We start from the raw sequence: 12,464 nt of genomic DNA, 5'->3' as shown, positions 1-12,464 counted from the left end.
TTATTTGAACATAATCATGGTTAAGGTTGAGGCAGCGTACGTCTTGTCGATGGCCTTGCACAGTTTGTGGTCGAATACACAAGGGGCTGTAGGGGTTGGAGTGGGAGTCTGGCAAGGCACGCTGCCCGATGGCCCTGGTGCTTTGCAGTGTGGCTTGCTGGGATCGGCCACCATCCACTCCTTGGCCGTGACCTGGCAGCAATCAGATGCTTCCGACTTCCCACTCTTGCGCACACAGTCATCACTGGCCTGGTTGTTGCACGTTCCTGAAATGCGACAATAATGGGGCTTTGAGTGTGGATCCGTTGATAGACAATTTACTAGTGACTTTAGGAAAAAAGATTGTGATGCATTTCAATAATGTTGGAAAATGTTGTGGACATGCAACCTGAAAAATTGTCCCCAAAGAATTGAATGAGTTCACTTACCACACTGTCCCTGGGTGTTGTCACCAAAGAGCTCATATGGAAGATCGATAGAATACATCTGGCCAGTGAAGACGATCGTTGAGTAGATTGCAGGGATGTGCACCGTCACAATAACATCCGTGGATGTAATCTCAATTCCGTCTGATGAAAATGGTAGTTTTACCAGCTCATTGTTGTAGAGAACCTGGATAAATTCAAAAGTGCAATCAATTAGCATTGTCCAAACATAGGCATCTCAGATTAATTATTTTGCGCTTCCTTTTACGTACTTAGGTTGTGAAAAGAAATAGCGGTGATGTTTACCGTGATGATGCTCTGCTTTTTCCTGACAATGGCTGGGATGCTCATGTTGACGGAGTTGCCGTTGTAGTTGACGGTGATGCCCCTGGGGAAGGAGGCTGGGGTTCCAGGGAAGAATTGGAAATTGTCGGTGATGATTGAGAGATGGTGGCGGTTAACCTTCTCCTCCACCAGGGTGTATGTGCAGTCTTCCAGGAATGCGTACAGAACTTGGTCGAAGGTGCGGATGTGGGGATCTCCCCATCCCTTGCAGTTGCCTTTGGGCAGAAGAAGCACAAATAATCATTGCACTGGAACACATTCTACCATGAACACAAATGAATAGAAATTAAATCACGGCAACATTCTAAATCATCAATTCATCATATTTCAAAGCATTGTAAATTCCAATTCACTATGCCATCTCAAAATGTCACCTAATAAATTGCATGCTAAATTTTTTAGGAAGGCAAGTTTTTATTACAGGAATGTTTAAGCAAAGAACTTAATGCGGCAAAAAATTTGCGAAGCTCATGAACGATGTACAGATCGTAAAGTATCCGTAACTATTGTGTTTCGAGACTATCATAACGATTCAATCCATTCAGTTTGTTTTAGAAAGCGAGAAAGATACTCACAGAAGCACTTCCAGGTGTAGCAACAGCCATCAGCATCGTACACCATCATTGCGTTGCGGCACTTGGGTTTCTTGGAGACGCTGCACTTTTTGGTGGAGTAGGAGATGTTGTCGCCGCCATTGCAGGTGGCGATCGTGCAGTTGTCAACCTTCCACGATTCCATGAACTGCAAAGATGAAGGATAATCGGTGTGAGGAACTTAATGAAAATTGTAATTACGTGAAAAAAACGGAAAAAACATGGCTTTCATGACATGGTAGCCTCTTGTATTTCATACATTAATCATAGTGTCAAGTCAAGGAAGCTACAATAGATGAAGGCATTAAGAATATTCACTTACTTGACGTGGTGGATTTACAGAGCGACAGCTTTTGTCGACTGTTGTAGATACAGGAGTTGTTTCAGTTGTTGTGGGCAACGACCCAAGAGATGTGGCTGAGGATATGAACGCTGTTGTCACCTCAGTGGTTGATGGTTTTTCCGTGGTAAAGGTAACAGTGGTTGTTCTTTCTTGCGTAGTAGATGGAGGTATTGTTGAAGCTGGAAAATAATTAACATTTCCCCATTATTTTCCAAATACTGACGATAGCAAAATGTGTTATTTAGTGACAATAGTTAAGATAACTATATCAGTGATCTTACTTGGTAGTGGTACGCAAGCATGGTCACAGATCATTGTTCCTTCTGGACAGAAGCAGCCCTCACGGAGTTCGGTGGTCATTTCAACACTGCCACTGCATTGCACAAACATAGACATTTACATGCAATTCATAACATATATTGACAATTCCATATTTAACACGTATTTTACGCGTCCACATTACAATTGACAGAAATGAAGATGAGATCATAAAGCTTTTGTATATTTCATTGTTTAGTTGATAATAGGAACACACATTACCCAGAACTGCAGGATGCCACAGGTTTGGGTCCTGCAGGCTTGTACTCCATTCCAACAGGACACTCGAAGTCTGTGAACCCAACCATTCGATTACATGCTGTCAGTCATCATAATACATGATGCAGTGTACATATGTACAAGGTAAGAGTCCTTATTAATAATGCCGTGGGCAAGGGTACATGAGAGTCCTGGCTTTCCTTACCACAGCCTCCTTCGGTGGCTTTCCTCCAGTCCACGTAATAGCCCAGCATGGCACAGTCATCTGCTGCAGATTGGATGCTGGGGCACCCAGCTGGAGTGGAGTTCACTCTGCACTGGTCGAACTTGCACGTCTCTATGTAGCTCAATAGACTGGTCACTTCTGAGCAAGCAGAGAACTCCCTGTAGAGACACAATAAGTGGTTGGTGACTGATTTTAAAGTACAGTACCATAAACACAGTGGAAATATTATCCTCGAAAAGTAATGCCTCTCGAGCCAATCCTCCATTATTTAATCTTCAGTGAAAAACGAACGGTACACAAATCAAGCGATTTTATTAAATATTTCACATTACGAAAGCGCAGGATGTCACATCTATATATATAAAATCGCAAATCTGTCTGTCTGTCTGTGTGTGTGTCTGTCTGTCTGTGTGTCGCCGGACCATATGCAGTTTCATTGGACGAAATTTGAGGGATTTGCGAGACACGATTGGGCCGTTTGGTTTTCCACGGCGGTTGCCCCTGGCAACGGGTAGCGACGCATTCGCTGCGGGGTGGACGCCATTTTTAATTTCCGTTAAAAATATGCGCACGCATTAACACGCGACTCTGAAGTAAATTCATCAAAGTTTCACGTCCTCTTCACTCCCCCCCCACCCCAATGTGTGCAATTACTATTATAGGGTCGGTAGATAATAAAATTATAGCGATTAGACAGTATTATTGTAGCGCGGGGGGGGGGGGGGGTAACGGCCCCAGTACCCAGCCTCAGCCGAGTGGGCAATTTAGGCGAGGCCGGAGGCTCTGCACGGTACTAGGCCTCGACACCCCACCACACTATAGGCCGTACATATTACTGCACAGCGGCCGAGGAGATCGTGGCTGGGGGGGGGGGGGGGCAGGGGTAGCAGCCCATCTGTGTATATATGTAAGGTTATTAAGAAATATATTTTTCACCCGGGCAACGCCGGGTACTTCTGCTAGTATAATATGAAAAAGTACGTTGCAATTGTGAAAATACATCTGTTATTTGAACATAATCATGGTTAAGGTTGAGGCAGCGTACGTCTTGTCGATGGCCTTGCACAGTTTGTGGTCGAATACACAAGGGGCTGTAGGGGTTGGAGTGGGAGTCTGGCAAGGCACGCTGCCCGATGGCCCTGGTGCTTTGCAGTGTGGCTTGCTGGGATCGGCCACCATCCACTCCTTGGCCGTGACCTGGCAGCAATCAGATGCTTCCGACTTCCCACTCTTGCGCACACAGTCATCACTGGCCTGGTTGTTGCACGTTCCTGAAATGCGACAATAATGGGGCTTTGAGTGTGGATCCGTTGATAGACAATTTACTAGTGACTTTAGGAAAAAAAGATTGTGATGCATTTCAATAATGGTGTATAAATGTTGTAGACATGTAACCTGTCAAATTGTCCCCAAATAATTGAAAGAGTTCGCTTACCACACTGTCCCTGGGTGTTGTCACCAAAGAGCTCATATGGAAGATCGATAGAATACATCTGGCCAGTGAAGACGATCGTTGAGTAGATTGCAGGGATGTGCACCGTCACAATAACATCCGTGGATGTAATCTCAATTCCGTCTGATGAAAATGGTAGTTTTACCAGCTCATTGTTGTAGAGAACCTGGATAAATTCAAAAGTGCAATCAATTAGCATTGTCCAAACATAGGCATCTCAGATTAATTATTTTGCGCTTCCTTTTACGTACTTAGGTTGTGAAAAGAAATAGCGGTGATGTTTACCGTGATGATGCTCTGCTTTTTCCTGACAATGGCTGGGATGCTCATGTTGACGGAGTTGCCGTTGTAGTTGACGGTGATGCCCCTGGGGAAGGAGGCTGGGGTTCCAGGGAAGAATTGGAAATTGTCGGTGATGATTGAGAGATGGTGGCGGTTAACCTTCTCCTCCACCAGGGTGTATGTGCAGTCTTCCAGGAATGCGTACAGAACTTGGTCGAAGGTGCGGATGTGGGGATCTCCCCATCCCTTGCAGTTGCCTTTGGGCAGAAGAAGCACAAATAATCATTGCACTGGAACACATTCTACCATGAACACAAATGAATAGAAATTAAATCACGGCAACATTCTAAATCATCAATTCATGATATTTCAAAGCATTGTAAATTCCAATTCACTATGCCATCTCAAAATGTCACCTAATAAATTGTATGCTATATTTTTTAGGAAGGCAAGTTTTTATTACAGGAATGTTTAAGCAATGAACTTAATGCGGCAAAAAATTTGCGAATCTCATGAACGATGTACAGATCGTAAAGTATCCGTAACTATTGTGTTTCGAGACTATCATAACGTTTCAATCCATTCAGTTTGTTTTAGAAAGCGAGAAAGATACTCACAGAAGCACTTCCAGGTGTAGCAACAGCCATCAGCATCGTACACCATCATTGCGTTGCGGCACTTGGGTTTCTTGGAGACGCTGCACTTTTTGGTGGAGTAGGAGATGTTGTCGCCGCCATTGCAGGTGGCGATCGTGCAGTTGTCAACCTTCCACGATTCCATGAACTGCAAAGATGAAGGATAATCGGTGTGAGGAACTTAATAAAAATAGTAATTACGTGAAAAAAACGGAAAAAAACATGGCTTTCATGACATGGTAGCATCTTGTATTTCATGCATTAATCATAGTGTCAAGTCAAGGAAGCTACAAGAGATGAAGGCATTAAGAATATTCACTTACTTGACGTGGTGGATTTACAGAGCGACAGCCTTTGTCGACTGTTGTAGATACAGCAGTTGTTTCAGGTATTGTGGGCAACGACCCAAGAGATGTGGCTGAGGATATGAACGCTGTTGTCACCTCAGTGGTTGATGGTTTTTCCGTGGTAAAGGTAACAGTGGTTGTTCTTTCTTGCGTAGTAGATGGAGGTATTGTTGAAGCTGGAAAATAATTAACATTTCCCCATTATTTTCCAAATACTGACGATAGCAAAATGTGTTATTTAGTGACAATAGTTAAGATAACTATATCAGTGATCTTACTTGGTAGTGGTACGCAAGCATGGTCACAGATCATTGTTCCTTCTGGACAGACGCAGCCCTCACGGAGTTCGGTGGTCATTTCAACACTGCCACTGCATTGCACAAACATAGACATTTACATGCAATTCATAACATATATTGACAATTCCATATTTAACACGTATTTTACGCGTCCACATTACAATTGACAGAAATGAAGATGAGATCATAAAGCTTTTGTATATTTCATTGTTTAGTTGATAATAGGAACACACATTACCCAGAACTGCAGGATGCCACAGGTTTGGGTCCTGCAGGCTTGTACTCCATTCCAACAGGACACTCGAAGTCTGTGAACCCAACCATTCGATTACATGCTGTCAGTCATCATAATACATGATGCAGTGTACATATGTACAAGGTAAGAGTCCTTATTAATAATGCCGTGGGCAAGGGTACATGAGAGTCCTGGCGTTTCTTACCACAGCCTCCTTCGGTGGCTTTCCTCCAGTCCACGTAATAGCCCAGCATGGCACAGTCATCTGCTGCAGATTGGATGCTGGGGCACCCAGCTGGAGTGGAGTTCACTCTGCACTGGTCGAACTTGCACGTCTCTATGTAGCTCAATAGACTGGTCACTTCTGAGCAAGCAGAGAACTCCCTGTAGAGACACAATAAGTGGTTGGTGACTGATTTTAAAGTACAGTACCATAAACACAGTGGAAATATTATCCTCGAAAAGTAATGCTTCTCGAGCAAATCCTCCATTATTTAATCTTCAGTGAAAAACGAACGGTACACAAATCAAGCGATTTTATTAAATATTTCACATTACGAAAGCGCAGGATGTCACATCTATATATATAAAATCGCAAATCTGTCTGTTTGTCTGTGTGTGTGTCTGTCTGTCTGTGTGTCGCCGGACCATACGCAGTTTCATTGGACGAAATGTGAGGGATTTGCGAGACACGATTGGTCCGTTTGGTTTTCCACGGCGGTTGCCCCTGGCAACGGGTAGCGACGCATTCGCTGCGGGGTGGACGCCATTTTTAATTCCCGTTAAAAATATGCGCACGCATTAACACCCGACTCTGAGGTAAATTCATCAAAGTTTCACGTCCTCTTCACTCCCCCCCCACCCCAATGTGTGCAATTACTATTATAGGGTCGGTAGATAATAAAATTATAGCGAATAGACAGTATTATTGTAGCGCGGGGGGGGGGGGGGTAACGGCCCCAGTACCCAGCCTCAGCCGGGTGGGCAATTTAGGCGAGGCCGGAGGCTCTGCACGGTACTAGGCCTCGACACCCCACCACACTATAGGCCGTACATATTACTGCACAGCGGCCGAGGAGATCGTGGCTGGGGGGGGGGGGGGGTAGCAGCCCATCTGTGTATATATGTAAGGTTATTAAGAAATATATTTTTCACCCGGGCAACGCCGGGTACTTCTGTTAGTATAATATGAAAAAGTACGTTGCAATTGTGAAAATACATCTGTTATTTGAACATAATCATGGTTAAGGTTGAGGCAGCGTACGTCTTGTCGATGGCCTTGCACAGTTTGTGGTCGAATACACAAGGGGCTGTAGGGGTTGGAGTGGGAGTCTGGCAAGGCACGCTGCCCGATGGCCCTGGTGCTTTGCAGTGTGGCTTGCTGGGATCGGCCACCATCCACTCCTTGGCCGTGACCTGGCAGCAATCAGATGCTTCCGACTTCCCACTCTTGCGCACACAGTCATCACTGGCCTGGTTGTTGCACGTTCCTGAAATGCGACAATAATGGGGCTTTGAGTGTGGATCCGTTGATAGACAATTTACTAGTGACTTTAGGAAAAAAGATTGTGATGCATTTCAATAATGTTGGAAAATGTTGTGGACATGCAACCTGAAAAATTGTCCCCAAAGAATTGAATGAGTTCACTTACCACACTGTCCCTGGGTGTTGTCACCAAAGAGCTCATATGGAAGATCGATAGAATACATCTGGCCAGTGAAGACGATCGTTGAGTAGATTGCAGGGATGTGCACCGTCACAATAACATCCGTGGATGTAATCTCAATTCCGTCTGATGAAAATGGTAGTTTTACCAGCTCATTGTTGTAGAGAACCTGGATAAATTCAAAAGTGCAATCAATTAGCATTGTCCAAACATAGGCATCTCAGATTAATTATTTTGCGCTTCCTTTTACGTACTTAGGTTGTGAAAAGAAATAGCGGTGATGTTTACCGTGATGATGCTCTGCTTTTTCCTGACAATGGCTGGGATGCTCATGTTGACAGAGTTGCCGTTGTAGTTGACGGTGATGCCCCTGGGGAAGGAGGCTGGGGTTCCAGGGAAGAATTGGAAATTGTCGGTGATGATTGAGAGATGGTGGCGGTTAACCTTCTCCTCCACCAGGGTGTATGTGCAGTCTTCCAGGAATGCGTACAGAACTTGGTCGAAGGTGCGGATGTGGGGATCTCCCCATCCCTTGCAGTTGCCTTTGGGCAGAAGAAGCACAAATAATCATTGCACTGGAACACATTCTACCATGAACACAAATGAATAGAAATTAAATCACGGCAACATTCTAAATCATCAATTCATCATATTTCAAAGCATTGTAAATTCCAATTCACTATGCCATCTCAAAATGTCACCTAATAAATTGCATGCTATATTTTTTAGGAAGGCAAGTTTTTATTACAGGAATGTTTAAGCAAAGAACTTAATGCGGCAAAAAATTTGCGAAGCTCATGAACGATGTACAGATCGTAAAGTATCCGTAACTATTGTGTTTCGAGACTATCATAACGATTCAATCCATTCAGTTTGTTTTAGAAAGCGAGAAAGATACTCACAGAAGCACTTCCAGGTGTAGCAACAGCCATCAGCATCGTACACCATCATTGCGTTGCGGCACTTGGGTTTCTTGGAGACGCTGCACTTTTTGGTGGAGTAGGAGATGTTGTCGCCGCCATTGCAGGTGGCGATCGTGCAGTTGTCAACCTTCCACGATTCCATGAACTGCAAAGATGAAGGATAATCGGTGTGAGGAACTTAATGAAAATTGTAATTACGTGAAAAAAACGGAAAAAACATGGCTTTCATGACATGGTAGCCTCTTGTATTTCATACATTAATCATAGTGTCAAGTCAAGGAAGCTACAATAGATGAAGGCATTAAGAATATTCACTTACTTGACGTGGTGGATTTACAGAGCGACAGCTTTTGTCGACTGTTGTAGATACAGGAGTTGTTTCAGTTGTTGTGGGCAACGACCCAAGAGATGTGGCTGAGGATATGAACGCTGTTGTCACCTCAGTGGTTGATGGTTTTTCCGTGGTAAAGGTAACAGTGGTTGTTCTTTCTTGCGTAGTAGATGGAGGTATTGTTGAAGCTGGAAAATAATTAACATTTCCCCATTATTTTCCAAATACTGACGATAGCAAAATGTGTTATTTAGTGACAATAGTTAAGATAACTATATCAGTGATCTTACTTGGTAGTGGTACGCAAGCATGGTCACAGATCATTGTTCCTTCTGGACAGAAGCAGCCCTCACGGAGTTCGGTGGTCATTTCAACACTGCCACTGCATTGCACAAACATAGACATTTACATGCAATTCATAACATATATTGACAATTCCATATTTAACACGTATTTTACGCGTCCACATTACAATTGACAGAAATGAAGATGAGATCATAAAGCTTTTGTATATTTCATTCTTTAGTTGATAATAGGAACACACATTACCCAGAACTGCAGGATGCCACAGGTTTGGGTCCTGCAGGCTTGTACTCCATTCCAGCAGGACACTCGAAGTCTGTGAACCCAACCATTCGATTACATGCTGTCAGTCATCATAATACATGATGCAGTGTACATATGTACAAGGTAAGAGTCCTTATTAATAATGCCGTGGGCAAGGGTACATGATAGTCCTGGCGTTTCTTACCACAGCCTCCTTCGGTGGCTTTCCTCCAGTCCACGTAATAGCCCAGCATGGCACAGTCACCTGCTGCAGATTGGATGCTGGGGCACCCAGCTGGAGTGGAGTTCACTCTGCACTGGTCGAACTTGCACGTCTCTATGTAGCTCAATAGACTGGTCACTTCTGAGCAAGCAGAGAACTCCCTGTAGAGACACAATAAGTGGTTGGTGACTGATTTTAAAGTACAGTACCATAAACACAGTGGAAATATCCTCGAAAAGTAATGCCTCTCGAGCCAATCCTCCATTATTTAATCTTCAGTGAGAAACGAACGGTACACAAATCAAGCGATTTTATTAAATATTTCACATTACGAAAGCGCAGGATGTCACATCTATATATATAAAATCGCAAATCTGTCTGTCTGTCTGTCTGTGTGTGTGTATGTCTGTCTGTGTGTCGCCGGACCATACGCAGTTTCATTGGACGAAATGTGAGGGATTTGCGAGACACGATTGGTCCGTTTGGTTTTCCACGGCGGTTGCCCCTGGCAACGGGTAGCGACGCATTCGCTGCGGGGTGGACGCCATTTTTAATTCCCGTTAAAAATATGCGCACGCATTAACACGCGACTCTGAGGTAAATTCATCAAAGTTTCACGTTCTCTTCACTCCCCTCCCCACCCCAATGTGTGCAATTACTATTATAGGGTCGGTAGATAATAAAATTATAGCGATTAGACAGTATTATTGTAGCACGGGGGGGGGGGGGGTAACGGCCCCAGTACCCAGCCTCAGCCGGGTGGGCAATTTAGGCGAGGCCGGAGGCTCTGCACAGTACTAGGCCTCGACACCCCACCACACTATAGGCCGTACATATTACTGCACAGCGGCCGACGAGATCGTGGCTGGGGGGGGGGGGGGGGGGGGGCAGGGGTAGCAGCCCATCTGTGTATATATGTAAGGTTATTAAGAAATATATTTTTCACCCGGGCAACGCCGGGTACTTCTGCTAGTATAATATGAAAAAGTACATTGCAATTGTGAAAATACATCTGTTATTTGAACATAATCATGGTTAAGGTTGAGGCAGCGTACGTCTTGTCGATGGCCTTGCACAGTTTGTGGTCGAATACACAAGGGGCTGTAGGGGTTGGAGTGGGAGTCTGGCAAGGCACGCTGCCCGATGGCCCTGGTGCTTTGCAGTGTGGCTTGCTGGGATCGGCCACCATCCACTCCTTGGCCGTGACCTGGCAGCAATCAGATGCTTCCGACTTCCCACTCTTGCGCACACAGTCATCACTGGCCTGGTTGTTGCACGTTCCTGAAATGCGACAATAATGGGGCTTTGAGTGTGGATCCGTTGATAGACAATTTACTAGTGACTTTAGGAAAAAAAGATTGTGATGCATTTCAATAATGGTGTATAAATGTTGTAGACATGTAACCTGTCAAATTGTCCCCAAATAATTGAAAGAGTTCGCTTACCACACTGTCCCTGGGTGTTGTCACCAAAGAGCTCATATGGAAGATCGATAGAATACATCTGGCCAGTGAAGACGATCGTTGAGTAGATTGCAGGGATGTGCACCGTCACAATAACATCCGTGGATGTAATCTCAATTCCGTCTGATGAAAATGGTAGTTTTACCAGCTCATTGTTGTAGAGAACCTGGATAAATTCAAAAGTGCAATCAATTAGCATTGTCCAAACATAGGCATCTCAGATTAATTATTTTGCGCTTCCTTTTACGTACTTAGGTTGTGAAAAGAAATAGCGGTGATGTTTACCGTGATGATGCTCTGCTTTTTCCTGACAATGGCTGGGATGCTCATGTTGACGGAGTTGCCGTTGTAGTTGACGGTGATGCCCCTGGGGAAGGAGGCTGGGGTTCCAGGGAAGAATTGGAAATTGTCGGTGATGATTGAGAGATGGTGGCGGTTAACCTTCTCCTCCACCAGGGTGTATGTGCAGTCTTCCAGGAATGCGTACAGAACTTGGTCGAAGGTGCGGATGTGGGGATCTCCCCATCCCTTGCAGTTGCCTTTGGGCAGAAGAAGCACAAATAATCATTGCACTGGAACACATTCTACCATGAACACAAATGAATAGAAATTAAATCACGGCAACATTCTAAATCATCAATTCATCATATTTCAAAGCATTGTAAATTCCAATTCACTATGCCATCTCAAAATGTCACCTAATAAATTGTATGCTATATTTTTTTAGGAAGGCAAGTTTTTATTACAGGAATGTTTAAGCAATGAACTTAATGCGGCAAAAAATTCGCGAAGCTCACGAACGATGTACAGATCGTAAAGTATCCGTAACTATTGTGTTTCGAGACTATCATAACGTTTCAATCCATTCAGTTTGTTTTAGAAAGCGAGAAAGATACTCACAGAAGCACTTCCAGGTGTAGCAACAGCCATCAGCATCGTACACCATCATTGCGTTGCGGCACTTGGGTTTCTTGGAGACGCTGCACTTTTTGGTGGAGTAGGAGATGTTGTCGCCGCCATTGCAGGTGGCGATCGTGCAGTTGTCAAGCTTCCACGATTCCATGAACTGCAAAGATGAAGGATAATCGGTGTGATGAACTTAATTAAATTGTAATTACGTGAAAAAAACGGAAAAAACATGGCTTTCATGACATGGTAGCATCTTGTATTTCATGCATTAATCATAGTGTCAAGTCAAGGAAGCTACAAGAGATGAAGGCATTAAGAATATTCACTTACTTGACGTGGTGGATTTACAGAGCGACAGCCTTTGTCGACTGTTGTAGATACAGCAGTTGTTTCAGGTATTGTGGGCAACGACCCTAGAGATGTGGCTGAGGATATGAATGCTGTGGTGGATAAAGGAGCCGTTGATGTTTCACCAGATGAGGTAGATTGGTGTGGCTCTGAAATCGTTGTTTGGACTGGTGTCCCACCACTTTGCGGGGTTGTGGTCGTTTGTTCAACATAAGGAGCTGTTGTTAGTGACTGGGGTGCAGTTGATTGGCCAGGTGTTGATCCAGCCGAAGACAGAGTTGTGGTAGTTAGCACAACTGTAGTAACTGGTTTGTGGACGGTTGTGGTTACAGCT

General features: G+C 44.3%; 3 protein-coding genes and 1 long non-coding RNA gene across 4 annotated transcripts; all 4 read right to left on the bottom strand.

Annotated features, from left to right (window-relative positions):
• Positions 1-1,508, bottom strand: LOC144933982 (intestinal mucin-like protein). The gene is made up of 4 exons (XM_078859378.1): positions 1,346-1,508; positions 732-985; positions 429-612; positions 1-266 (listed from the first exon to the last, which is right to left on the bottom strand). Exons 1-4 carry the CDS (start codon positions 1,506-1,508, stop codon positions 1-3), a joined length of 867 nt encoding a protein of 288 aa, XP_078715504.1.
• Positions 1,509-1,848: 340 nt separating this feature from the next.
• Positions 1,849-2,302, bottom strand: LOC144933835 (uncharacterized). The gene is made up of 3 exons (XR_013637098.1): positions 2,247-2,302; positions 1,988-2,079; positions 1,849-1,885 (listed from the first exon to the last, which is right to left on the bottom strand). It is a non-coding gene; the product is annotated as an uncharacterized LOC144933835 (long non-coding RNA).
• A 1,172-nt stretch (positions 2,303-3,474) lies between these two features.
• Positions 3,475-4,984, bottom strand: LOC144933981 (intestinal mucin-like protein). Its single transcript, XM_078859377.1, has 4 exons — positions 4,822-4,984; positions 4,208-4,461; positions 3,905-4,088; positions 3,475-3,740 (listed from the first exon to the last, which is right to left on the bottom strand). Exons 1-4 carry the CDS (start codon positions 4,982-4,984, stop codon positions 3,475-3,477), a joined length of 867 nt encoding a protein of 288 aa, XP_078715503.1.
• Positions 4,985-9,186: 4,202 nt separating this feature from the next.
• Positions 9,187-11,870, bottom strand: LOC144933980 (intestinal mucin-like protein). Its single transcript, XM_078859376.1, has 6 exons — positions 11,774-11,870; positions 11,159-11,412; positions 10,856-11,039; positions 10,466-10,691; positions 9,393-9,571; positions 9,187-9,260 (listed from the first exon to the last, which is right to left on the bottom strand). The coding sequence occupies exons 1-6, from the start codon at positions 11,820-11,822 to the stop codon at positions 9,187-9,189; spliced, it is 966 nt and encodes a 321-aa protein (XP_078715502.1). The 5' UTR covers positions 11,823-11,870.
• Between the last annotated feature and the right edge of the window lie 594 nt (positions 11,871-12,464).

This window comes from Lampetra fluviatilis, chromosome 8, assembly GCF_964198595.1.
Source record: "Lampetra fluviatilis chromosome 8, kcLamFluv1.1, whole genome shotgun sequence".
Lineage (NCBI taxonomy): Eukaryota > Metazoa > Chordata > Hyperoartia > Petromyzontiformes > Petromyzontidae > Lampetra > Lampetra fluviatilis.
This window is presented reverse-complemented; position numbering and strand designations above follow the sequence as displayed.

Coding starts and splice junctions, on each gene's coding strand:
- LOC144933982 (XM_078859378.1), bottom strand. CDS start 1,508: ATGGAATCGTGGAAGGTTGACAACTGCACGATCGCCACCTGCAATGGC. Junction 986..1,345: donor CTACACCTGGAAGTGCTTCT/GTGAGTATCTTT, acceptor TTCTGCCCAAAG/GCAACTGCAAGGGATGGGGA. Junction 613..731: donor AAAAGCAGAGCATCATCACG/GTAAACATCACC, acceptor GAATTTATCCAG/GTTCTCTACAACAATGAGCT.
- LOC144933981 (XM_078859377.1), bottom strand. CDS start 4,984: ATGGAATCGTGGAAGGTTGACAACTGCACGATCGCCACCTGCAATGGC. Junction 4,089..4,207: donor AAAAGCAGAGCATCATCACG/GTAAACATCACC, acceptor GAATTTATCCAG/GTTCTCTACAACAATGAGCT. Junction 3,741..3,904: donor CAACACCCAGGGACAGTGTG/GTAAGCGAACTC, acceptor GTCGCATTTCAG/GAACGTGCAACAACCAGGCC.
- LOC144933980 (XM_078859376.1), bottom strand. CDS start 11,822: ATGATGGTGTACGATGCTGATGGCTGTTGCTACACCTGGAAGTGCTTC. Junction 11,413..11,773: donor CTACACCTGGAAGTGCTTCT/GTGAGTATCTTT, acceptor TTCTGCCCAAAG/GCAACTGCAAGGGATGGGGA. Junction 11,040..11,158: donor AAAAGCAGAGCATCATCACG/GTAAACATCACC, acceptor GAATTTATCCAG/GTTCTCTACAACAATGAGCT.